Source organism: Rhipicephalus microplus, chromosome X (genome assembly GCF_043290135.1).
Source record: "Rhipicephalus microplus isolate Deutch F79 chromosome X, USDA_Rmic, whole genome shotgun sequence".
Taxonomy (NCBI): Eukaryota; Metazoa; Arthropoda; class Arachnida; order Ixodida; family Ixodidae; genus Rhipicephalus; species Rhipicephalus microplus.
Window position 1 is genome coordinate 381,090 of NC_134710.1, and position 26,186 is coordinate 407,275.

A 26,186-nucleotide genomic window follows, 5' to 3' on the forward strand; every position below is an offset into this window, starting at 1 on the left:
AAAAGTTCCGACAAAGCAAGCCACAGGACGGCGAAACAGGCAAGCAGTACGCAACTAGGCTACTGAGTTTTTTCGATCGTTGGGTCGAAATGTCGAGGACCGGAAAAGAATATTCGGCTCTTCGTAACTTGATAGTTACAGAACAGTTCTTAAGAAACTGTCATCACCGTTTGGCACTTTTCCTGCGAGAAAAGAACTTCAACAAGCTAGAGGACATGGCCGAGGCCTCAGATAACTTTTTAGAAGCTCAGAGGCAAGTCAACCTGTTAGTTTTCCGAGAAAAAGTGGAATCTAAAAGCAATACGGAAAAAAGTGGTAGTTACTAGGAGAGAGGAGCAGTACGTTGTTTTGTATGTGGCAAAATGGGTCACAGGGCATCGGAGTGCCGATCAAGGCCAAAACAACCTTTCTGTGGATATTGTCAGAAGGCGGGGCATGATTCCAAAACTTGCTCAAAGAAGAACGGTTCAGCCAACAAGACGTCATGTCTTTTGTCGCCAGAGGAGCACTCAACGGAAGTGAAGCTTTCACCGGACAAAGAAGAGGACATGGCGGGCGCCGTGAATACTCACCCGAAGTTTGCCACACACAAAATGCCCGTGTTACAGGGCCGAATCTTTGGCCGAACCGTCTCAGTGTTGCGGGATACGGGTAGCAATACACTGGTGGTGCGTCGTTCTCTGGTACCCGATGAAGCCCTCATAGGTACTACCGCTACGCTATTCTTAGCCGATGGCAGTAGCATCATCGTTCCCGAGGCGGAGGTGGAAATTCATTCACCTTATTTTTCTGGTACATCTATTGTCAAATGCATGACAAACCCACTCTACGACCTTATCGTCGGAAATGTACCAGGTTCACGTGAAGTCCATGACCCCGATACCAAGTGGGAGGAAAGGATTCCGGTAAAAACCTACCCCAACTATATAGCGAGTGGAAAAGGAGCAGATAGAGAGGATGGTACCCTGAAGTCTTCAGTGGTTGGTATCAAAATCCGAGAGCAACGGTCAATCTCATCTGAAATCGATGTACCCACCTTGAAGACGACCCGAAAGGATCTTAGTGCCGCTCAAAAACAGGACAAGACCCTAGATTCTTGCAGGAATAAAGTAGGTCAAGGGCTACAGGGAGGATCAAAGTCCTATTCGTTCGAGATAGAAAAGGGGCTGCTATACCGCTATTATCACCTACCATCTGGTAAGGTGATTCAACAAGTAGTAGTGCCCCAAAGATTGCGCAGCCAAGTGCTTACTTTGGCGCACGAAACCCTGATGTCGGGGCATCAAGGAATAAAAAGAACGATTGATCGTGTTCTGCAATCATTTTACTGGCCAGGAGTTCAAGAGGCAGTGAGGAGATACGTGCGCTCTTGTGACGCATGCCAACGAACCTACCCCAAGAGCAGAGTTGGTAAGGCACCACTAGGTCGAATGCCTTTGATAGACACCCCATTCGAAAGAGTGGCAGTGGACATTATCGGGCCTTTAAAGCCAATATCACACATGGGTAATCGATATATACTAACACTAGTGGACTTCGCTACTAGTTACCCAGATGCAATAGCCCTGCCATCCATCGATTCAGCCACAGTAGCCGAGGCACTGGTAGAGATGTTTTCTCGAATCGGGTTCCCGCGTGAGGTACTTTGTGATCAGGCATCATGCTTTACATCGGAGCTAATGAGAGAGGTCAATGACTTGTTGGCGATCAAGCATCTCAGCTCCACACCCTATCATCCCATGTGTAATGGCTTAGTGGAGAGATTTAATGGCACACTAAAGCAAATGTTGCGTAAATTGTGCCAAGAGGAGCCCAAGACATGGGACCGACTATTAGCCCCACTCCTGTTTGCGTACCGGGAAGTCCCGCAAGCCAGCTTGGGATTTTCGCCTTTTGAGCTGATCTACGGTAGAAATGTTCGAGGACCTCTCAGTCTACTTAAAGAATTATGGACCGGAGACAATCAAAGCGAGGAAGTGAAGACAACATATGGGTATGTCCTGGATCTCAGAGATCGCCTAGAAAAAACATTGCAGTTGGCACAAGAAAACCTGTCACGAGCTAAAACAACGCAGAAGAAATACTATGACCGGGGAAGTCGGATGCGTCGGCTAAAGGTTGGAGACCGCGCCCTCGTACTACTTCCCACGACGGAAAACAAGCTTATGATGCATTGGAAAGGACCTTTCAGGGTCACAGGAAAGAAGGGTGACTCTGACTACTGGCTGGATATGGGACATACTACCAAGCTGTTCCATATAAACATGTTAAAACGCTACGAAGAGCGTCCTCCAGAAATATCACCCCAGTCCGCATCTTTCATTGTAGTGGAAGAGGAAGAGACAGACACGCCAGTGCCTACCTTTAAAGCTACTGAGGGCTTTGGTACTGAAGCTATCAAGCTTGGTCCTAACCTCAGGAATAGACAAAGGGAAGAAATTGACGAGCTCCTAGCCACCCATAAAGACGTCTTTTCCGAAGTCCCCGGCAAGACAAACTTGTTAGAGTGTCGTCTTAAACTGACAACGTCCGAGCCTATCAACACTCCACAATATCCGTTACCATTCGCAATGAAAGAGGTAGTTGAGAAAGAAGTCGGAGAAATGCTGCGACTCGGAGTGATTGAAAGGTCCGACTCACCTTACAACTCACCATTGGTGCTGGTGAAGAAGCCCGATAAGAGTTACCGTACTTGCATCGACTTCCGTCGCATCAATGATGTGTTGGTCTCCGACGCAGAACCAATTCCGAGAACGGATGTATTGTTTACAGAGATTGGCACTAGAAAATTCTTCTCCAAGTTTGACCTTACGAAAGGATACTGGCAGGTGCCCTTGGACAAAGAATCCCGGCTAAAAACGGCATTCTCCACCCAATCGGGACACTACCATTTCCTCTATATGCCATTCGGTATCAAAACAGCGTCCGCAGTGTTTACCCGGCTAATGAGACGTCTCCTTCAGGGCATCCCGAACGTCGTTCATTATATCGATGATGTTCTCGTCGCTACGACAACCTGGGAGGAACACATGCAGACTCTGAGTGAACTGATGAATAGGATTCGAGAAGCAGGACTCAAAATTAAGCCCCAGAAATCGGAGATTGGAATGAAGTCGATTGTGTTCCTGGGTCATCGACTGGGAGATGGAACAATTCAGCCGGTAGAGGACACGATCATAAAAATCGCCAAAGCCCCATTACCCACTACGAAGAAACAACTACGTTCGTTTCTTGGCTTGGCAGGATATTATCGTGATCTAATCCCTCACTACGCTGAGAAGGCACGGCCTCTGACAGAGATGACAAAGAAAAGGGAGAGTAACAAGATCAATTGGAATATTGAAGGGCAGACAGCTTTCGAAACACTAAAGCAAGCTCTGGCGTCTGGACCTATTTTAAAGGCTCCGGATCTCAAACGTGGATTTGTACTCCGCAGTGACGCCTCCGATTCTTGCATCGGTGCAGTCCTTATGCAAGAGCACGACGGTGTTTTATACCCGGTAAAATACGCCAGTCGTCAGCTACTGCCTCGAGAACAGAACTACTCAACAATCGAGCGGGAGTGTCTCGCGTTGGTGTGGGCAGTGGAAAAGTTCCACATATTTTTATATGGGACGTATTTCACGGTTCAAACAGATCACCAACCGTTGCAGTACTTATCTCGAGCAAAACACCTCAACAGCAGAGTTCTGCGGTGGAGTTTAGTACTGCAAGAGTACAACTTTCACGTAGAACATATAAAGGGATCCGAGAATGTTGGAGCCGACTACATGAGTAGGTTGCAGTGAATATGTTCTGTGTGTTATTATTACAAGGTTATGCTTGTGTGGTGGACTGTTACTGGAGTTAATGACTGTATTTGTACTGTTCTTAGTTGCTGCCAAAAACTTTTCTTATTGTTGTTGGTTGAATGTTACGTTCTGTGGACTCGGTGTTTCGACGTGAGACATGTCAACGAAGAAGCAGTGTGGTGCCATCGGTGTGTTGTGATAGCTTGTGTGGTGCGCATCGAACGACAGTTTTTCAACGGGAAAAACTTCTTCGAAAGGGGGCCATTGTGATGCGATGGTGATGCGACTGGTGCGCGTAATTGTGAATGATTGAAAAGTGCGCGAAATTAAAGGATGGCCGAGTGCACGTGCTGGGTCGCCTGAACAACGACGACGCCGAGGACCGGTACACGTGAGAGCGTGGAGCGCAAGCATCCAAGACCATAAAGCAAACAAGGGCCAATGGCTGATCACCACGGAGTTTTGAAAGGCCAATCGGGACGAGACAAGTGTGCCCCAGAGGAAGCCAATCCTGAAGGGCAAAAGAGCTAGGAGTTCGAGGTGAACGAGGCAAGAGGAAGGTCACAGCTGGGAGCTGAAGACAGGCAGTCGGGTGGCAGACCTGAGCCTTCTGGACTTCACCCGGTCTGGACCTCCGGACAACGCCTTCCAAGGACGGCGAGCTGCCTCAACGGTCGAGACCAAGGCCTGCAGATTCCGGTGCGGGTGCAGCAACGGCAGTTCGGGTCACGGGCCTGAGCCTTGCAACCAGCCACCTCATCGGGCGAATCTGGGCCGCCACAGGCATCACCGAGCGAGTCCCGTTCCATCGTCGCCGCCAGCGAGCATCGGTACACGCCGTCGCCACCATTACAGCAGCAACGTTTTGGTGAGATCGAACTTGCTCTCTTCCCTGCACCGCCGAATCACCGCGTCAGAACTGCATCATGTAGCTGTGACTTTCCGTCGGCAGTTTCGGGACTTTAGATGTTTGTTTTCCTTCTAAATCCCGCTTTTAGCCAGCTACTCATTTCTTGTAGTTTGTGTTTGAGTTTTGCTTCAGTTCTGCAGTAAATGTTTAGGTGTTGTTTGTTAAGCAAACGGCTTTGTCCTTATTAGAAAAACTCTCCGGGGCTCAACCAGGAGAAACAAATCAGCAACAAGAACCCGCATCACAGCGACCAATGTCGGACAATTTAAGAGTTTTTGGGAACGTGGTTCTTCCTGAGAAGGTTGCTTTGGTGCTCAAGAATGGACCAAAGTTCAGCGTTGTTCCTAAGGTATCAGCCCACGAATTGCTTGTCCTGAACGAGGCATTTCCCGCAGTGCTGATGAGGAAAATCGCGAGCGCTGCCTGCTTGAGGGTGCGAACTCACTTTTGCGGAACCGTAGAAATGACCGTCGCAAGTTGACCACAGGCGGAGTTGTCTCGTACTCCAAGGAGCATGAACTTTCCCTTCTTCAGGCAGACAAAGAAGGCGGATTTGTGGTGATGTCTACTTCCAGTTTCCAGGACGAAGCCTGTTCTGCTATTATGAAGAATTTTGAATCTAGAACTGTAAAAGTGTCAAAGATAAAACGTCATGCTGTTGAATTGTGCAAGAGTTTTAATTTAGCCAATCTGGCTAAATCAGTTTTTGAATGCAAGAAAACTTCCTTGGAAGTGTTTTTCAATGTAAAAACACACAAAGTTGACATGCCGTTTAGGTCAATTGTGACAGAAAATGGTACTTGGCAACTGCAAGTGAGTCGCTATCTGTTGAAAAATTTAAATACGTTAGCGGTTGTAGATCCTTTTGCAACAAAAAGCTCCTATGACGTCGTAGATTTCTTGAAAAGCAGAAGTGACATCAGTTATCTTTTTTCAATTGACGTTGAGGATCTTTTTTATTCAGTGCCTCATAATGAACTTTTATCTTGTGTAAGGGACTGTATCAAGGAACATGGGAGCACAACTTTTATCAATACCTCTGGCGCATCTGTTTCCAACTTCATGTCACTTTTAGAATTTTACCTTCGTAGCACCTTTGTCTCTTTTAATAATGGGTTGTTTATTCAACGAAAGGGCATTTGTATTGGCTCCTGCTTTGCACCTGTCCTTTTTAGCATTTTTTTGACATCTATTGATTGTGCTTTAGAAAATGCCGTTAATCCAGGAAAAGTCTCTAAGATCTTTAGATATGTGGACGATTTCCTCGTGGTGTTAACTTCTACTAACCCTGTAACGCACTCTAGTGAGGTGGATTTGGTTTTGAACCTGTTCCAACAACATGGAAAAGGCTCGATTTTTACATATGAACTGCCCATTGACGAAAGCTTACAGTTTTGAGATATTAACTTGACTCTGGGCGAGGGTCATGTCTGTCGGAAGTTCAGCCCTAGAACGAGAAAAGGACTTCTTTCTTGTGATTCTGTACATTTTAAGGTGGTGAAGAGGTCTATAGCTGCTATGTCTTATCGTTCTGCGTTGTCCATGTCATGCCAACACACCGTGTTTGATAGTTTTTTCATTCAGGTATCGCGGCTCACTGCAGCCGGGTTACCTTATTCGGTCTTAGTCAGTGTGCCTGAAACATTGCTGCAGAGGCTGAAGGGGGAACGCAGGAGGCCAGAGCCATTGCAAGGACAGAGGAAAAGACCGCATGTTGTACCATACATGCACAAAATCTCCCACAACCTAAAAAAGGTTGCAAATCGGCACCATGTGCCAGTGGTTTTCTCTGCTCCAAATAAGCTTTCAAGGCTCTGTGCCCGCATTTCTTCAAGAGGTGCAAAGGTGGTGTGCGATAAGAAGCATGTAAAGCTGTTCCTGCATTGTGCTGTGGGCACTGTTTATGAAATTCCCCTGAGCTGTGGCAAGGTCTATATAGGCCAGACAGGGCGCTGTACAAATGATCGTCTGAGGGAGCATGCCTTATCAATTAGGAATGGAACAGGGTCTCATTCGCCCTTTCACTGTGCTTCGTGTGGCTGCACGCCGTTGTTCGATCGTACGCGAGTACTTGGAAGGAGCCGGCATGCGCTGGCGCGGGAGTTACTCGAAGCCTTTCACATAATGAAGAAAGGTGACTCGTGCGTCAGCGTGCCTTCAGTTGTGTTGCATAACAGTGAATTCCAACTGTTGGATCTAGATTTACTTTAGTTGGGTGCTACGAAGTGTCTGTCAGTTCATTTTTTTGCTGGTTTTTCCTTGCATTTTTTTTTTTTGCGCAGGCTTGGTCGTGTTTGATTTTTTCGACGTCTTTACATTAGGCATATCTGTTTGTTGCTGGTTCTCAGATATTATGATTGCAATTATCAGTTATTACACCATAAAAACGTTCATGTCTGCACGTGCGGTGAATGAAATGGTCTGCGCATGTCCTCCCAGAGCCTATATATTGTGAATGCTTCATGAAAATAAACTTAGTCATGAGTTGGCGCTCTTTCTGTCTCGTCTTTTTTCTCTTTGTCAACCTTGCGCCATGTATTTCAGTGGCTTACGCTCTTACTTTTGTTTTGTTAAAAACATTGCCGACGTTGCTAGGCCACTCACAGACCTGCTGAACAAAAATACCACATTCTCATTAGGTCCTGAGCATACTCAAGCATTCGCCACTCTCATCGGCTACCTAACTATGTCGCCCGTACTTGCCCGCACTTTAATCCATCTGCTGTCACTGAAGTACGCACCGACGCCAGTGGCCACAGTATTGGCACAGTTCTCGCTCAGTGGCACCACGGTAGACATTGCGTGATAGCTTACGCCAGTCGCCTGCTTTCTCCTCCTGAGAGATTATTATTCCATAACCGAGAGAGAGTGCTTAGCTTTAGTTTTGTGCCATCACCAAGTTCCAGCCTTATATATATGGCCGTATATTCTACATCGTTACGGACCACCACGCCCTCTGCTGACTAACTTCTCTGATGAACCCGGCTGGACATCTTGGTCGTTGAACTTTGAGGCTCCAGGAATTTTGGTTTAGCCTCAGCTACATATCTGGTCATTTACACAAGGATGCTGACTGTGTTTCTCGTCATCCGGTGAACCCTCCTGATCCCGTTGTGTCTGACCTAGATAGTTGCATAATTGCATTTACTGACGTTAGCGATATGCGCACTGAACAACCTCACAATGAGTCGTTGCACACCATCATCGACGTCATTCAATCTGACCACCGTGACGCGAATTTCATATGTTCGTGCAGCATGAAGGCATCCTCTACTGCTGCAACGTCAGCACTGAAGGCCCTGAGTTTCTATGGCCTTCAGTACTTGAACAACTTCACGACGCACCAACGACCACACACCTCAAGAGTTTCCTGCGCATACGACCGTGTGCGACATCGGTTATTCTGACCTGGGCTGTACTGCAGCATATGTCGATATGTCACCACTTACTTACGGCCTATGCCAACGCCCAAAAATACCTTCTTTGCTGTCTGCTGGATATGTTCACTCAATTGAAGTCTCCTCTGAACCATTTCATCGCGTGGGACTCTACCTTCTTGGTCCTTTTATCATGACGACACTGGGGAATAAATGGATCGCTGTCGCCACAGATTATGCCACCCGTTACACGATAACAAAGGCCATGCCAACCAGTTGCGCCACTGACGTCGCGGATTTTCTTCATGACGTCATCCTACGCTGTGGTGTGGCCCGACAGCTGCTTGTGGATCGCAGCCGCTCTTTCTTGTCCAGAGTTGTCGATGACCTCCTTCGATCTTGTGCCACAGAGCACAAGCTATCTACCACCTACCACCCACAAACTAATGACCTAACTGAACGTCTTCACTGCACACTCAGAGATGCTTTCGATGTATGTCTCTCACGATCATCGAGACTGGGACACCACATTAACCTATGTGACTTTGGCATAGAATTCTTCTCGGCATGACACCATGGCATTTTCACCTTTTTATATTTTGTATGGTCGCAAGCCCATATTGCCATTTAAAACCGCCTTGCCTCTTGTGCCAGCCCCGCCGTGGTGGTCTTGTGGCTAAGGTACTCGGCTGCTGACCCGCAGGTCGCGGATTCGATTCCCGGCTGCGGCGGCTGCATTTCCGATGGAGGCGGAAATGTTGGAGGCCCGTGTGCTCAGATTTGGGTGCACGTTAAAGAACCCCAGGTGGTCGAAATTTCTGGAGCCCTCCACTACGGCGTCTCTCATAATCAAATGGTGGTTTTGGGACGTTAAACCCCACAAATCAATCAATTGCCTCTTGTGCCATCTCTTGTGCCATCTGCTACCATGTACGCTCACGAAACCATTGACCGGGGTCACATGGCCCGTCAAGTTACCCACTCTCGTCTCACTTGGTCACTGGATACGGAAAAAGCCCGCTACGACTACCGGCATCGTACTATTGTCATGGGGTCGTGACGTGGACGAAAGGAGGGGACTGCAGGTCAAATAATAAACTGCTTATTTGGACCGAACTTGTGGCCACGTAAAAGGAAAGCAAGACACTGGCACTGACAGCAGCGAGCAGAGCGTCGGTCGTCGATCAACTGACAAGTGGCGAAGCGTGTCGGCATTTATACAATTGCCATCAAATATTCTCACGTTACCGCTAGCAGTAACGTAGGTTCCAGAGTAATCTGTAATGTTCACAAAGTTGGCGTAATCTTAACGAATGATCTACTACCGTCCCGAAGCTTCTCAAACAGTGTAGGCATGGTTTGCGCTGTGAATTGCTGACAGCTGACAGTAAAACGGGGTGATGACAAAACATGACAACAGAATGTGGCATTGCCCCCCTTTAATAAAGGCATTGTACCAGTGCTTTAAAAAAAAGACCAAAGTACAATAATAAAGAAAATAAACAATAAGTACAAGCACTAAAGTACAGCAACAACAAAATACAGTCCTTAGGTTCGCGCATAGAATGGCTTGAGGCGCACGATATGGACGACTTCAGGTCGAGCACGGTGCCATTGAAAGTTTGTAATGCCATTGGGAACAACCTCGTAGTCGAGTGGGCCGAGACATCGAATGACTCTGTACGGTTCAAAGTACCCTCGCGGAAGTTTTTGATTGAGATCACGTTACTGTATCGGCGTCCATACCCAGACACGGTCCCTGGGCTGGTACTCAACTAAGCTTTGTCGAAGATTGCAATGGCGGCTGTCGGTTGCCTGCTGATTCTTGATGCGCAGGCGGGTGAGTTGACGAGCTTCTTCCACGCGCTGAAGGTAGGCAGTGATGTCGAGATTCTCTTCGTCAGCGACATTTGGAAGCATAGCGTTGAGCATCGTTGCCGGGCTCTTTCCATAGACCAACTTGTATGGCGTTATCTGCATCATTTCTTGGACGGTCATATTGTACACGAAGGTCAGGTATGGAAGGATTTCATTCCATGTCTTGTGCTCGACGTCGACGTACATAGGCAGCATATCAGCGATGGTCTTATGTCTTAGACATACGGTGAGGCAGTTGGTCTGTGGATGGTAGGCGGTGGTGCGGCGGGGACTGGCTGTAACTCGGGATCGCTTGAGTTAGGTCTTCCGTAAAGGCCGTACCTGCATCAGTAATCACGACCTGTGGAGCTCCGTAACGCAGAACAATGTTCTCGACGAAGAACCTTGTTACCTTGGAGGCACTGCCTTTGAGGAGGGCCTGTGTTTTGGCGTAGCATGTGAGGTAGTCAGTGGCATTAATGATCCATTTGTTCCCGGAATTCGACGTCGGGAACGACCCCAGTAAGTTCATGCCGATTTGCTGGAACGGCTGGAGAGGTGGCTCGATGAGCTGGAGAAGTGCGGCTGGCCTAGTCGGCGGTGTCTTTCATTGCTGACAGTTGTAGCAGGTCCTGACGTAGCAAGTGACATCTGGGGAAAGTCATGGCCAGTAGTACTTTTCCTGTATTCTTGTGAGCGTACGGGAGACACCAAGGTGTCCAGCCATCGGTTCGTGTAGGGCCTCGAGTACTGGTCTCACTATTGAAGGAACCACTAGAAGGTGGTCCGCTCAAAAGGACGAGAAGTTCTTCTTTAAGAGAACTCTGTTTCGCAAGAAGAACGACTCCAGTCTTCTCTTGAAAACATTCAGAACAGTCGTGCTGCTATCCTCGAGGTATTCCACAAGGCTTTTGAGTTACGAGTCAGCTCGCTGCTGCTCGGCAAAGTCGTCAACAGTGATTGTTCCTAAGAAGCTGTCCTTATCCAGGCTGTCGGGCAGGGGTGGTTAGACGGGTGCACGAGACGAGCAGTCGGCGTCAGTGTTTTCTAGACTTGTAAACGATGATCACGTCGAATTCTCGAAGTCTGAGGCTCCATTGTGCGAAGCGACCCGATGGGTTTTCAAGTTAGCCAGCCAATACAAGCCTGGTGGTCGCTCACAACTTTGAAAGGCCTACCGTAGAGGCAGGGGCGAAACTTTGATGCTGCCCAGATGATGGCAAAGCGCTCCTTTTTTGTTGTGGAATGGTTGACCTCGGCCTTGGATAGCAACCGGCTAGCATAACTGATAACCCTTTCCATGCTGCCATTCCTTTGCACAAGGACGGTGCCGAGTCCTACGCTGCTTGCGTTGGTGTGTACTTCTGTTTCAGTGTATTCGTTGAAATGCGCAAGTATTGGTGGTGTCTGGAGGCGTTGTTTCAATTCCTGAAATGCTTCCTCTTGTGCGGCTTCACACCTGAATTCGACGTTCCTTTGCATGAGATGAGTTAGCGGTTCGGCGATCTGTGAAAAACGTCTGATAAAGCGCCTGTAGTAGGCGCACGATCCGAGGAATTGCCGTACAGACTTCTTGTCAGTGGGCTGCGGAAAATCAGCTATTTCAGCTGTTTTCCGCGGGTCGAGACGAACTTCAGACTTGCTTATCAGGTGTCCCAGGAACAACAAGTCCTCGTACACGAAGTGGCACTTTTCTGGCTTCAGAGTTAGTCCATAGGTGTTGATAGCTTAAAGTGCTGCTTCAAGGCACCGGAGATGCTCCTTGAAGCTGGAGGAAAACACGACGACGTCATCAAAGTACATGAGGCAAGTCTGCCATTTCAATCCAGCCAGCACGGTCTCCATAACACGCTGGACTGTCGCAGGCGCCGAGCAAAGACCAAATGGCATGACCTTAAACTCTAAGAGGCCATCTTGCGTGATTAAGTCCATCTTCCCTCGATCTCTCTGATCAACCACAATTTGCCTGTAGCCCGTTTTGAGGTCTCCAAATCCACATCACGACCCCATGACATCTGGTGGAGGTGTTGCATAGCAAAGGCACTGTCATTGTCGCCGTGGTCGACGACATTTTGGTCTAGCTCGCGGCTAACTTGCTGCTCGTGGCTGGCGTCGGTGTCTTCTTCGTGGCGTGGGCTGGGTTCAGGGCTCGACGGGGGCGACTGGTACGTGGAAGAAGCAGCACCTCCCCCAAATGTCACAGGATCGTGACGTGAATGAAGCGAGCAGACTGCAGGTCAAATAATAAGCTGTTTATTTGGACTAAACTTGTGACCACGTAAACAGAAAGTCAGATTACAGCTAGACACTAGCACTGATAGCGGCGAGCAGAGCGTCGGCTGTCGATCAACTGACAAACGGTGAAGCGTGTCGGCATTTATACACTTGCTATCGAATATTCTAGCATTACCGCTAGCAGCAACGTAGGTTCCAGAGTAATCTGTTATGTTCACAAAGTGTGCGTAAACTTAACAAAACGATCTACTGCTGTCTCGAAGCTTCTCTAGCAGTGTAGGCATGGTTTGCGCTGTGAATCACTGACAGTAAAACGGGGTGATGACAAAACATGACAAGAAAATGTGGCATTTGGCAGATGTCACCGGGTGCTGACGTGGATGAAGGGAGCAGACTGCAGGCCGAATAATAAGCTGTTTATTTGGACCGAACTTATGGCCACGTAAAAATAAAGTCAGATTACAGCCAGACACTAGCACTAATAGCGGCGAGCTGAGCGTCGGCTGTGGATCAACTGACAAGTGGTGAAGCGTGTCAGCATTTATACACTTGCCATCGAATATTCTAGCGTTATCGCTAGAGGCGACGTACGACGGTAAAATGGGCCAGTTGGTTAGGATCCATCGTGAACTTTCTTACAGCGCAACTCCAGAAAAAGTATAGGACAGGGAAGGAGTAGAACAGAAGAAAAGACGGCGCTGACTCACAACTGTTGTTTATTGAAAAAAACGGGGTGAAAAGTATATATATTGGTACCGGCAGCCTACACCACAACATGCGCAGAATACGAGGTGCACCGAGGTAGCGTTATCACACTCATGCCAATAAACAAGCTTGGCCTAAATAACTTATTTCTTTTTCATGCAGTGTGACGGATGGTTCACTAACGCACTTGCTACCCCTAATCTTTATATGATATGCCTCAGCGATTTCTCTAGTTAGCTGGTTAGGATGCTTCAAAAATGGGACGACAGCCGCATGACCTGCAATGTTCCGGCAGATGAAGTCGCGCGATCCCTTGAAGAGATAACTCATGCTCCCTTAAATGAACATTCACACATCGTTTCGTTTGTCCCACGTACTCCCTGCCACACGATAATGGAGTTAAATACACAGCTTTTTTTACGCATGCAATGTACTTGTTTTTGATTCACAGCGCATCTTCCTTTGGCCTGTTTGTTCCTCAGCGCATTATCAACCATCGGGCAAATGCGACCTACCTTATGTTTGGCGGAAAAAAGAACGTCGACACCATACCTTGAGCCTACGTTTTTCAGCCCATGCGCCCATTTGTGTATATAAGGAAAAACTGCTCTTTTTCTTTTTCCATCGGAATTTTCTTGAGCTCATCTGTGTTTCACAAGCTTAACGCTCCGAACCATTGACTCGCACACAGACGAAATCACCTTGTCAGGATACCCAGCATCTACTAAGCGTTTTACCTGGTTATTAAAAGCAGTATTCGACACATGCACACAGCGTTTCCTCAGCGATGCATTTAAAATTGTCTTTGCAATCGCTCTCTTCACAATCTTAGAATGGCCAGACTTGTAGTTTAAGATAGGCTTAACTGATCTTGGCTCATATTTCCAACACAAATGATCTTTACGAAAAGTTAGCTTTAGGTCCAGAAACTGTAGCTCGTAATCCTTAAAGACTTCGTGGGTGAAGGTGAGGCCTATACCATGTTCACTGAACAATTTAAGAGTCGACGATTTTGTAATTTTTTCCCACAATGACATTCACCATAAGGACATTGACCACATTCTTAAATTGACAGCCGTCATGCGGCTGTCGTCCCATTTTTGAAGCATTCTAACCAGCTAACTAGAGAAATCGCTGAGGCATATCATATAAAGATTAGGGGTAGCAAGTGCGTTAGTGAACCATCCGTCACACTGCATGAAAAAGAAATAAGTTATTTAGGCCAAGCTTGTTTATTGGCATGAGTGTGATAACGCTATCTCGGTACACCTCGTATTCTGCGCATGTTGTGGTGTAGGCTGCCGGTACCTATATATATACTTTTCACCCCGTTTTTTCCAATAAACAACAGTTGTGAGTCAGCGCCGTCTTTTTTTCTGTTCTACTCCTTCCCTGTCCTATATTTTTTTTGGTGTTGCGCTGTAAGAAAGTTCACGATGCGACGTACGTTCTAGAGTAATCTGTAATGTTCACGAAGTGGGCGTAATATTAACAAAATGATTTACTGCCATTCCGAAGCTTCTCGAACAGTGTAGGCATGGTTTGCGCTGTAAAATATTTACAGTGAAACGGGGTGATGACAAAACATGACAAGAGAATGTGGCATTTGGCATATGTCACGGGGTGGTGACGTAGACGAAGAGAGCAGACTGCAGGTCGTGTAATAAACTGTTTATTTGGACCGAACTTGGGCCACATAAAAGGAAAACAAGACGCTGGCACTGATAACGACAAGCAGAGCGTCGGCCGTCAATCAACTGACAAGCGGCGAAGCGTGTGGGCATTTATCACTTTCCATCGAATATTCTAGTGTTATCACTAGCGGGGACGTAGGTTCCAGAGTAATCTGTTTTGTTCACGAAGTGGGCGTAGTCTTAACAAAATGATCTTCTGCCGTCTTGAAGCTTCTCAGTGTAGGCATGTTTTGTGCTGTCAATTACCAACAGTGAAACGGGGTGATAACAAAACATGACAAGAGAATGTGGCAATATGCAGTTTGCCCCAGGTGATCATATGCTCCACTAACCTTGTCGCCGTGTAGGTCTCTCCGAAAAACTCTTGTCCCGCTACGCCGGACCCTACCTAGTCTTACGTCAAGTTAGCGACATGAACTACGAGAGTGTGCCATTGCACTTTGATACGCCACCAAGTTCACGACCTTTGACAGGGTGCATGTTTCGCACATGAAACTATTTCTCTCGCACTTCTCCGGACTCTCACAGAGACGGCGCTCCATAGCGCGGGAGTCCTGCTATGGAGATGAAGTGAAGGAAGACGAAGGGCAGAAGGAGCTGACTGGCGCGCGAGTGTGTCAATAAGTCATCGTGGTTCTTGCCTGTGTTTTTCCTCTGTAAATTCATTGTACATAAGCCACCAACCCCGTAACATTATGCAGAGTCGTACCTTATTCACAAGTTTAGTACGCTTCAGCCAGCGGGTATAAATGTTTCAAAGGGGACTCCCGAGTTCATGCGATATGGTGCATACGCAACGAAAACCGATAAGTGTTGAGTGCCCCTTCCTCACATCACGCAGGCCAAATAATCATCTCAACTTCACCCGCATCTTTGGTAACAAAAAAGTATTTAATACATCAGCACTAACGCAAGCCATCTGCATGTGGAATGATCTTCCCGATGATATCGCCTCTGATAGTAAACCTAAAACGTTTCGACACCAAGTTGAGATTTTTTTTCAATATAGCGTTGTAAGTTATTTTCTCTTTCTCCTTTATCGTTTAACTTCCAAGCTCTTTAATGCTGTGAAGTGTTGCACGTTCTTTCGATTTTTGTGAACTGTTCAATTGGTGACTGAATGCACTCTTAATTTTTTAATGAAGCACTATAGCGTTGTTCTTGGTGTTTATTTCCGATTTTCACAGCAACCCCCCTTACTCAATACCTTTGGGCCTTAAAGTATTTTTCAATAAATAAATAAATCTAATAAACAAGTCTTCCAGGAATTTCTAACTTACCATTGTTATATGATGCTTTCTTCCAACAAGCATTACCCAGCAACACATAAACTGCATAAACGGCGTCTTTCGTTAAAGTTGTGCTTGTGATTATCTTTATAATTTCGCATTCAGTTTTATGCCTTTTATAATATTTCTGTCACAAGGACTGGTATATTAAATGTGTTGTTCATCTTACCAAGTGTAAGTTAGCAGTGTTTATGGTATGTCTGCTAAATTTAATAATAACTATTAATATTTATCAAATGCTTAAACGATGCTTTAAACTAGGAGTCACATACAATGGTTTTCTGTTTTTTGGTGGCATTTGTTCTGCTTCAAAAACACTTATGGCTGCTTCATAGCAGCATCTTGTCTGCCCCAGAATCTACTTCAAGAAGCAAAATGTTGCTTCTATCTCTGAATAAGCTTTCTTTCTGAGACATCCCCATGGATTTTCTTTTGGCTGCCTGCTACAAATAGGTGGTTGTCCATTCGCCTTTGATATACTAATTTCAAGCATAAACTGTGCACCCAAGCAAGTGCAGAATATGTACAGCAATCTAGACAATTCATTCAGGCAGTGCAAAGGCTTGTCTACCAGGCTACACGATGTACTACTTTTTAATGACAATTTAATAACACGAATCTTGTACAAATTGTCAAAAGAATGTCAATTTGGTCACTATTATTTGTAGTCTTTCCATTTTTATGGGGATCTAATCGCACATTTTGTGTGATTGTTAATCCCTTTTGTCTTTTCTCTTCTTTTTCTAAAATGGTCGACAACCAGTAGTTTGGGATACCTTGGCTTGTTAACCTAGAGGCAGCCTTGCTTATTAACTTCTCATATCTCATTGTTGGATCTCATTGTTGGTGGCATTGAACTGGGCAAAATTTTGCTTTTCATGTCAGCTTAATTGAACTGTAAAGTCAACACTATTTGGTGGCTTTCTTGAAGTTGTACAGCAACGTGCATATGTCCTTTTGATTGTAGGGTTTGCAATCTGAGGACCAGGGGGATAAGCCCAAGCATGTTCTGTTTGACGATGACGAGGATGATTTGTTCTCTGCTACCAAGTAAGTGAGCTTTTCCTTTATATTTGTTTAACCCTTCCTCTTCCTTCATTACGTCTCCCTTACTATAGTTTCCTACAGTATTTACTAGAAGAATTTCTGGCACACCAATTGTTCAGCCACCATGAGAATGATGACACAGATTGACCTGATATTCGTGCATGGGACTTCAGGCAAACCTTTGTTATTTGTTTTAGAAAAAAAAATTATAAACTTTGTGGAGGTTAATGTTGTGAGGTGGAACATTTGCCGACATTTCTACAAAGCAGCTCCAGGCTACAATGCAATTGCCACAATGAAGCTGAGACCAAGCCATGTAGTACTATTCATCTTCGCCTTGCTGGCTCAAGTGCCATGCATTGTAGCTCATCTCTACTCCCTCCAGTGCAAGATTATCCTCTATGCCCCTTTTCCAGTGCAGGATAGCAAACCAGATAGTCCTGGTTAACCTTTCGTTCTCTTAAATATGATTTTACTAATTACTCAGAAAGAATTGTACTAGGAAACATAGTCATACTCAAGTAATCTGACAAAGGATTTGCTATCAGTCAGGGGAAAAAGATCTTTGCTTGGTCGGTAATATGGTATGCTATAACCTAGAATAAAGGGTCAGTTAAGCATCAAGACAGTGTGCATCTGCCTACACTATTCACGGCTTATAAGTGGAAATCCTAGTTTGGTCACATCAGGCCAGAACCAGGAAAACTGAGGCATGGAAATGTTTGGAGGCCTTTTACCCGGAAAAAAAAAAAATTTTTCAATGATATCTCTGCTTCCAATTTAAAAGCAAGATGCATTTCATTACTAAATTTAATTGCCAGGTTATTATCGGTTTCACACAAGTTGTGAACTTAGGTGATTTAACGAACATTATGTATTCAGTAAAAGGAAGAAAATTATTATTCCTGTTGCTACTACACCTAAACCTCGATGTAAAGAATTATAGGCTCTAACGAAGTAAGCGACCAATAGCTTTACCATAGATACAGCGTTAAAAATAATCGTTTATAATAAATCTTCGTATATAACCAAGTATTTTTATGGAAGATGTGGGTTTGTTATAATGAGGTTTGAGTGTGTTATTTATTACTGTTTCTACTCTTTCAGGGAACGGCAATTAATCATTCTTGACTATAGTACCACGGTTCTGTAGCTTTCACAAATCATTTTTCTAGGTTGAGAAGACATGGCAGACATGGCAAAAATGTACATTTGCATTCATATCAGTAGAGTCAGCTCCTAAGCCAGCACCTGCTGGATTGTCAGGCAATCGCAGTATTCTTAAGCTGCGAAATTTGGTACAGATGAAAAGTTTTGTGGCACTCCATTAACTACTTTTTAAAAAGTGCTTTTAAAACATGCGGTGGCTCTACTCCGATTTTCAGTTGCACTGCAGCGGTTGCACATTGTAGAAAAAAAAAGTGATTGTAAGTGCTCTTAAGCCTGAACTGGCTGCACATGTTTCAGTGTCCAGAAACTTGATTTCTAAAAACACTTGAGGAAGCTAAGTGTATCGTATTTACTCGTGTAATTCTCGCACTCGCATAATTCTCCCACCCCCCCCCCATCGCCCAACAAAAATATGATTTTTTTTTCTCGAGTAATTATCGCACCCCTGTGAATTGCCACAATAATGTCGTCTGCTCGTTCCAGCTGTTGATGATGATAGCGCACGGCATCTGGCACCATCTCTTAAGCATTAAGCATACTATTATTGCACGGAGGTTCAATCCAATCCAAGCCAAAGCGGCATGTGCACATTGCGGCGTGTTTTGATTGTTGTGTTGGTAATTTTGTCACGTTATGAAGCGATACTGAAGCTACACGGCTGCCTTCAACTTGAAAGTGATTGATCATGCACTAAACAATGGCAATAGGGTCGCCACTAGGCCCTTTGGAGTTGACGAGTTTTCTGTTCCCTACTGGTGACGGCAGCTGAAAACCACCAAGACTCGTTGGGCCTGCCGTGTGCATGAGACTGGAATTGATGGTAAACTTTATTTCTTCAGAAGGAAACTGTGGACGATTCTGTTAAATAGCCATCAGTCCAATACTAACATCCTACGCTTATCATTTGAGGGCGCCTGTTGATGACGACCGCTTCTGCAATGCTCGCAATGCCCACAAGCTTTGCGTATGATGTTCTAATTCTCGACTATATGCTTGCACTTTTTGTGTCTCAAATAAATCTTGCCTTGTTTTGATCCTCTGCTTTTATTGATGAGGTAAATTTTAATTAGTACCACTCAAAGCTTGCTGTTAGTTGCTAGTGTGAGAATCTCAATTTGCAGCCACTTCATTTTCTTTTTCGCTCTACGTTTTCGTGGAAAGTTTTCGCCGCGTAATTTTCGCACCCCCCAACTTTTCATCAGTTTTCCGCCAAAAAAAGTGCGAGTATTATGCAAGTAAATACGGTATCTAACCAACATGAACATTTGGTAAATCAATTCTGAGGAATCCTGATATGGTGGCTTTGTAAGGCAAGGAAAGTTCGCACAGCTTGCAGAAAGGCTGGGTCACTGCAGGACTCGTGGATGAAGGTAACAAGGAGAGCAAATGCTGTTTCATGAAGATGATGTGCCACATACCAAACTATACTCTTTTAACTGCAAGAAAAAAATCATTTCACCCCCCGTACTATGATAAACGGGTATGCACCACAGAAATTTAGTTAACCCCCTGCTCACCACTGGTCCACAAGAAATGGAGAAGGCAACAGTTAGCCCTGCAAACGGGTAGGGATCACAGAAAATTGTGTGGCCTATAAGAAAACCATCCTCATTATAAATGGGTATGTGCCTGTGATGCAGGTTTGCAGTTAACTAAATCATTGCTTAGAGAGAAAGCCTCAGAGCTAAGAAATGACGGAGCAGTTTGAAATAAAAACAAGAAAAGTAGAAATTTTAAGCATAATGAAGGAAAAAAGAGATAGTTACAAAGTACACCCTGAGCCTAAGCTGACAAACTAAAACGTGTCCTATACGTTATCCCGCTATAATGTTTGTTAAAATACATAGTCCCCAGTGGCGTTGACGGCAGTGGTGGCTCGGTGGCTTGAGGCAGCAGACGCTGGCGATGTCTCAGCGGCTGGAGTCATGTGCTGACCAGCACGTCGATGCTTGGTGGAAGACGAGGTAGTTCTTGCTCTCGCAAAAACTATGGCTGCTTTCCAAAACTCGCTCATTTCGAGGAGACCAACGCCACCCGGAAGATTCCGCCCTCCAGGGGTGGTTTGGGACCATAGTCGAGGCTCAGACACCTGGGACGTGACCTTCAACAGTCACGGCCTGAATACTGGAAGGCTGTGTACCTCAGAATTCACCCTGGGCAGATTGAGCATCCTGGCCTTGTCTGCCTTCACACTTTCGGGTTCGGAACCAGACACCAAAGTCTCGCTACACCATTGGATCTTCTCTCCAGCCTGCTTGACACCATTCTGTCCTCAACTCATTTTTGACTGTCTCGTCTTCCTTTTAGGGGCGAAGCTCCTCTTAGTCTAACGTTGTCTTTCATCAGGGGTAACTGGCAGTATCAGACAGACAGACAAACAGATAGACTGACTGGCGGACGGAGAGATGGATGTACAGATTAACGGACAGACTGAAGCCTGGATGGAAGCACGGACGGACCCACAGACGGTTAAGATGGGTAGACGGATGGATCGATGCACGGACAGACGGTTGACAGACTGACACACAGATGGACAGACAGACAAACTTGCAGACAGGTGGACGCTTCGCCCCACTCATCATCATTCACTTCGTGGATATGCTGTGATTTTTTATTGCTCGTGCCTTCTTCCCGTTTGTTTTTATAAGGGCCTTGGGCATGCAAACTTTTGCACGAACTTTTTCTTCTTTCAACGGGCCGTAGTTTAATGCGTGACATTTTGCACCAACGTCATCGCCTCTCCGCCGCTCAATTGAGAAGCATTTCTGCCGTCACTTTCGAGCACGTTGTACACAACACCACGGTGCCACCACACTTCACAAACATCATTGTTTCATTATACTAAACCACTACACCGCAATGGGCCCCTTTATGGGAAAGTTTTTATGCACAAAAACTGCTGCTCAGTTCTTGGATGAAGTCACTCATAAAAAAATACAGAAGGCCGAAAGCCGAAGTTGTCCAGTTGCATTATGTCAGCGGTTTACTGCACTGTGCGGTTTACTGCAGAGATGTAATCTCATCGTGGTTAAATATTGCACCAGTGTGTAGTCACTGAATTCGGTTCATGTAATCTGCCCCAAGATTTTCCGAGCTCTTGATGTGCTCTACGTGGAATTCATATTCCTGCAGGGCCAAACTCATAAACACTCTGCTGTGGAGATGTTTTGTCTGTGACAAATATTTTAAGGGTTGACGATCAGTCTGGACAATAATAGGATTCCATATAAATATATGAAACTTTTCTGTTGCCCACAAAAGAGCTGAACACTTGCGCTATGTCGCCGAGTACTTCTATTCTCAAGGTAATAACTGCCGGCTAGCATATAAGACTGGGCGCAATGCACACACTCATGCTCTTGCATAACGACTGCACCTATGCAAGTATCAGAAGCATCACTGTGTAGTATGACAGGTCGTTTGAGATTCGGAGCCTTGACAATAAATACTTGCATGAGCGCCTTCTTCAGGATTGCCAAGGCGGCTTCTCTTTCATTGTTTCAAGTGACCTTATTGCTTTCTTTTTTTCTCGGTCATTTTGGTTAGGGGCGAAACCGTCACTGCGTAATGGGGTATCAAATCACGGTGATACCCTGTCAGACCGAGGAAAGAGAGAAGTTGTTTCTTGGTCTCCGGTTGCGAAACTTTTCCTATCATGTAAATCGTGTCTTCTACTGGTTCAATAATTATGGAGGCGGAAATGTTGTAGGCCCGTGTGCTCAGATTTGGGTGCACGTTAAAGAACCCCAGGTGGTCTAAATTCCCGGAGCCCTCCACTACGGCGTCTCTCATAATCATATAGTGGTTTTGGGACGTTAAACCCCACATATCAATCAATACTGGTTCAATAATTGCTTCTCCAAGTCGATGATTAAAGGAAACTACTGGCGTCATGTCAACTGCCCTCTTCTTTAATTTCTCTTTCTTCTCTTCGGTTTCTCTCTTTTTACTTCTCTCGCCTGCCATCTTCCTTTTTGTCTGTTGCTGCCCTATATTTGGTTTCTCTCTCTCTGTTCTTTCGGCTGCTATCTTACTTTTTTTCTGTTGCTTCCTTTTTTTACTGTCTCTCTCTCTTTACTTATTCTCTCACCTGCTAACTTCTTTTTTTTTTTCTCTCGATTTCCTTTATTTCGGTCCCGCTCTTATTACTTCTCTCACCTGCAGTCTTATTTAATTTGTTGCTTCCCTTTCTCTCTGTCTCTCTTGTTCTCTCTTCTGCTGACTTCTTTTTTTCTGTTGCTTCACTTTCTTTTTGTTTCTCTCTCTTTACTTGTTCTCTCACCTGCCAGCTTCTTTTTTTCTGTTGCTTCCGTGTCTTTTTGTCTCTTTTCCTCTCACTTGCTAACTTCTTTTTTCTGTTGCTTCACTTTCCTTCTGTCTCTCTCTCTTTACTTGTTCTCTCACCTGCTAACTTATTTTTTTCTGTTACTTCTATTTGTTTCTATCTCTCTCTTTCTGTACATGTTTCCGGACCTGCTTTTTCTTTCCGTTTCTTCCCTTTCTTTTCTTCTCTATCTCTTGTTCTCTCACCTGTCAACTTCTTTTATCAGTTGCTTCCCTGTCTTTTTGTCTTTCTTGTTCTCTCACCTGCGATTTTCTTTTTTTTTCTGTTGCTTCAATTTTTTTCTGTCTCTTTCTCTTGTTCTCTAACCTGCCATCTTTTTTTCTGTTGCTTTACTTTCTTTGTCTCTCTCAATACTTGTTTCTACACCTGCTTATTTTCTGTTACTTCCCTAGATAAGGGCTTCTTTGTTCATTATATGTATTCTTACAAGAGATCGCAACTTCATAAACAATGTTGGCTGTGCATACCATCAAAGGTCTTGCATGTACATGGCGGCTTCTTGGGCCCTTCTCGGTTGACGCACCTACAAAGTCCTCCCAGCTTGTCTGTGTGTTCCTTTGCTGGTCTTGCATCTCTCTTGCGCTGTTCTTCTTGCTCAAAAGTATTGAAAATCTATTTAACTTCGAGACCCAGGCAATGAAGCAGGAAGTAGCTGACCACTTGTCAGACCCAGGTGTAAGCAGGAAGTTAGGAACAAGCAAAACCACAGCTGTGCCAAGGTGTCGCTGGTGTGCCTGGAGTCTCGAGGAATGATGCTGGTGGCGATCTCCCAGTGAACATCCTTGACACCAATGTGGTGTTGTGCCCCGCTGCGATGGTCTAGTGGCTAAGGTACTCGGCTGCTGACCCGCAGGTCGCGGGATCAAATCTCGGCTGTGGCGGCTGCATTTCCGATGGAGGCGGAAATGTTGTAAGCTCGTGTGCTCAGATTTGGGTGTATGTTAAAGAACCCCAGGTGGTCGAAATTTCCGGAGCCCTCCACTACGGCGTCTCTCATAATCATATGGTGGTTTTGGGACGTTAAACCCCACAAATCAATCAATGTTGTGTTGTGGCACGAAGGGCCACCAGTCAAATAGTTAAAAACTTGGGTTCATGAACATTGACGGCTGACATTATTGGCACTTATAGACATGGCATTACAGCTACATGTCTTAGTGCCATGTCTGATAGCATCACTCAAATGCCAATGTACAGCAGTCACACACATAAAGGTTGGAAAAGATCATATGGTAGTGTAAGTTATAAGGGTTCAACCAATAAGAAGCCACATACGTAGATATATGGGATGAGTTTACTGATGTCTACAATGATAAAGCAAAGTGTTCTCAAATAGCTCGTGGACCAGGCTTATTATTGTCTATCCCTACTCTGTTCAATTACAAGATCAAAGGTGTTTACTCTGAAAAGTGACCCTACTTTTGTGGCATCTGTTGGGACATGTTGAGCTGTGGGAAATGCGTGCGGAGCGCATGCATGTGCAGTGTACAATCTCTTCTCTGTCGTGCTCAGCTCCCAAAGTTTGCAGCATGTAATGAATTTAAGAACAGCACAGATGAGGAATGGTGAACATCATTTGCACAGATGAGGAATGGTGAACATCATTTGTTCTACTGTGAAGAGAGATTGTGCATCTCAGTCAACTTTAAAATTTTTCCTCAGTGCAATTGACACATGACAAGCGATTCATTTTATAGTCAATGACGCAATTGATAACTGCACCCTCTCCTGCGGATGCCCCACACCATAGATGCATGTCTACAGTTGAACTCCTTTATAAGAGACACTGAAAAAAAGAGACAAATGGTACACATCACAAGCGATTTTTATTCATTCACTTTATTACCTCAAAGATCCCAGTTTGGATATTATATATGAGAGAGTGGGTGATAGAAAGGCTATTAATATAAGGGTAGTTATGATGGATGATGGGATGCTTTCAATGAGCCACTTGAATGCTTGGGTGTCGATGGCAGTGGAGGCTTCGGTGGGCAGGTCATTCCAGTCTCTGCCTGTGTGCAGCAAAAGCGATTGGTGAAAGGTGATAGTATGGGCTTGCACTAGATAGACAGCGTTACAGTAACTGGAGTGGGAAACGCGATGGGCTTATCTGATGTATGGGTTATCTAAAGGCAAAGAATGGAAGAAATCATAGTAAAGGGTAAGACTTGCAATTTTGCGGCCTAGAGCCAGATTGGATAAGCTAATCTTTGCTTTTAGTTACGAGATGCTTGAGGTGTACGAATAGTTAGTATGAATGGCGTTATTGCATGGTTCAGGACAGACTCGAGAGCGTTAATGAGGTTATTGTGGTGAGGATCGTAAATCGCATGCGCTCTAGCTTTGGTCGAACAAAGGCTTTGAAGGCAACTTTTTTAATAGAAGAGGGAGCGAGCGAAAGGTTATCGTTGAAGTACCCTAGAGTATGATTAGCAAACTTTATGATGTGGTTAATAGGACAGGTCCAAGTTAGGTCATGCGAGATGGTCACACCAAGGTAGTTAAACGAATCAACTGTAGAAATCTGGTTGTTATGGAATTGTAGGTATAAACAATATGACGATGACGACCGTGTGTAGACATTAACACAGTTTTAGAAACATTCAAGGACATGAGCCAAAATTTACACCAGTTCGGTATGCGGGTGAGATCACTCTGTAATTGGAATAATCGGATGAATTAGTAATTGCACAGTAAACAACACAATCATCGGTGAATAGATGGATGTGAGAGTAAATGTTTGAAGGGAGGTCATTAATGTATATTAAGAAGAGGAGGGGACCAAGTATACGGTACTTTGCGATACACCTGAAAGAACAGGTGTTAGAGATGAAGAGTTTTAGTTGGCATGAACGAATTGCTGACAGTTGGTTGAAAAGCCTCGAATCTAGTTTAAAACACAGGGTTGGATGTTAATGCAGGATAGTTTTAATAAAAGACGACCACAGAGAACCTTGTCGAACACCTTCTCAGAATCTAAAAATGTTGTGTCAGTCGGAATGTTGCGGTTTATTTTATAGTCAATGACAGGATTGTTGACTGCACCCTCTCCTACACATGCCCCCACTCCATAGGTGTGTGTCTGCTGTTGAACTCCTTTATGAGAGACACTGATGTAAGAGAGGAATGGTACATATGACAAGTGATTTATTTTATAGTCAGTGACACGATTGTTAACTGCATCCTCTTCTATACATGCCCCCACTCCATGTTATTGAAAGTTGGCACTGTGTGTTCTTTGCCCATCGTCTGTTGTCCTGTTGTTACATTCATTGTGTGCTACCAGAATGCCCTAGTTTCCACCCTTCATTGCAGCATGTGTTGTGTGATCGATATTGCAATCGCTGCCTAATGAAAAATTACTATGAATTTTTCATGCTATTTTTCGCTTTACTACTTCGTGATGAGACTCTCAGACCAGTATCTTTCTGTTGCACTGAAGAAAACAGGCACCATAAAATTGGTTAGCAGTCCTTTTACAATTTTGGACCAGTATTGAAATGCATTGCATACTATTCTAAAATAATATTTCTTTGTGTTTCTTGTCTGTGTCGAATTGATTTTTAAGCCTGATATCTTAGAGGGCCTATTTGTGCTCGTTTTCAGTGCTGCTGCACAGAGTGAAAGCAAGCCAGCGAAGTCCTTGTTCAGTGATGACAAGGAGGACAGCTTTGTGAACACTGCGCTGCCTGTCACCAGGGACCAGCAAAGCAAGCCTTTTTTGAATAGTGCAAGGAAATGGCAAGTTGTGGCTGCTGTGTTACTC

At 45.0% G+C, this 26,186-nt stretch overlaps 1 protein-coding gene across 11 annotated transcripts in view; it reads left to right on the plus strand.

The window, feature by feature from the left end:
• The window catches only part of LOC119175608 (uncharacterized), a 497,980-nt gene that overhangs the window by 162,766 nt on the left and 309,028 nt on the right, over window positions 1–26,186 (plus strand). For 10 of the 11 annotated variants that reach the window (XM_075881653.1, XM_075881644.1, XM_075881647.1 and 7 more), the window contains 2 exons: window positions 16,826–16,908; window positions 26,027–26,165. In XM_075881653.1, coding sequence (XP_075737768.1) covers window positions 16,826–16,908; window positions 26,027–26,165 — 222 coding nt within the window. The remainder of the gene's footprint in view (window positions 1–16,825; window positions 16,909–26,026; window positions 26,166–26,186) is intronic. The other variant, XM_075881646.1, reaches the window with a different exon arrangement.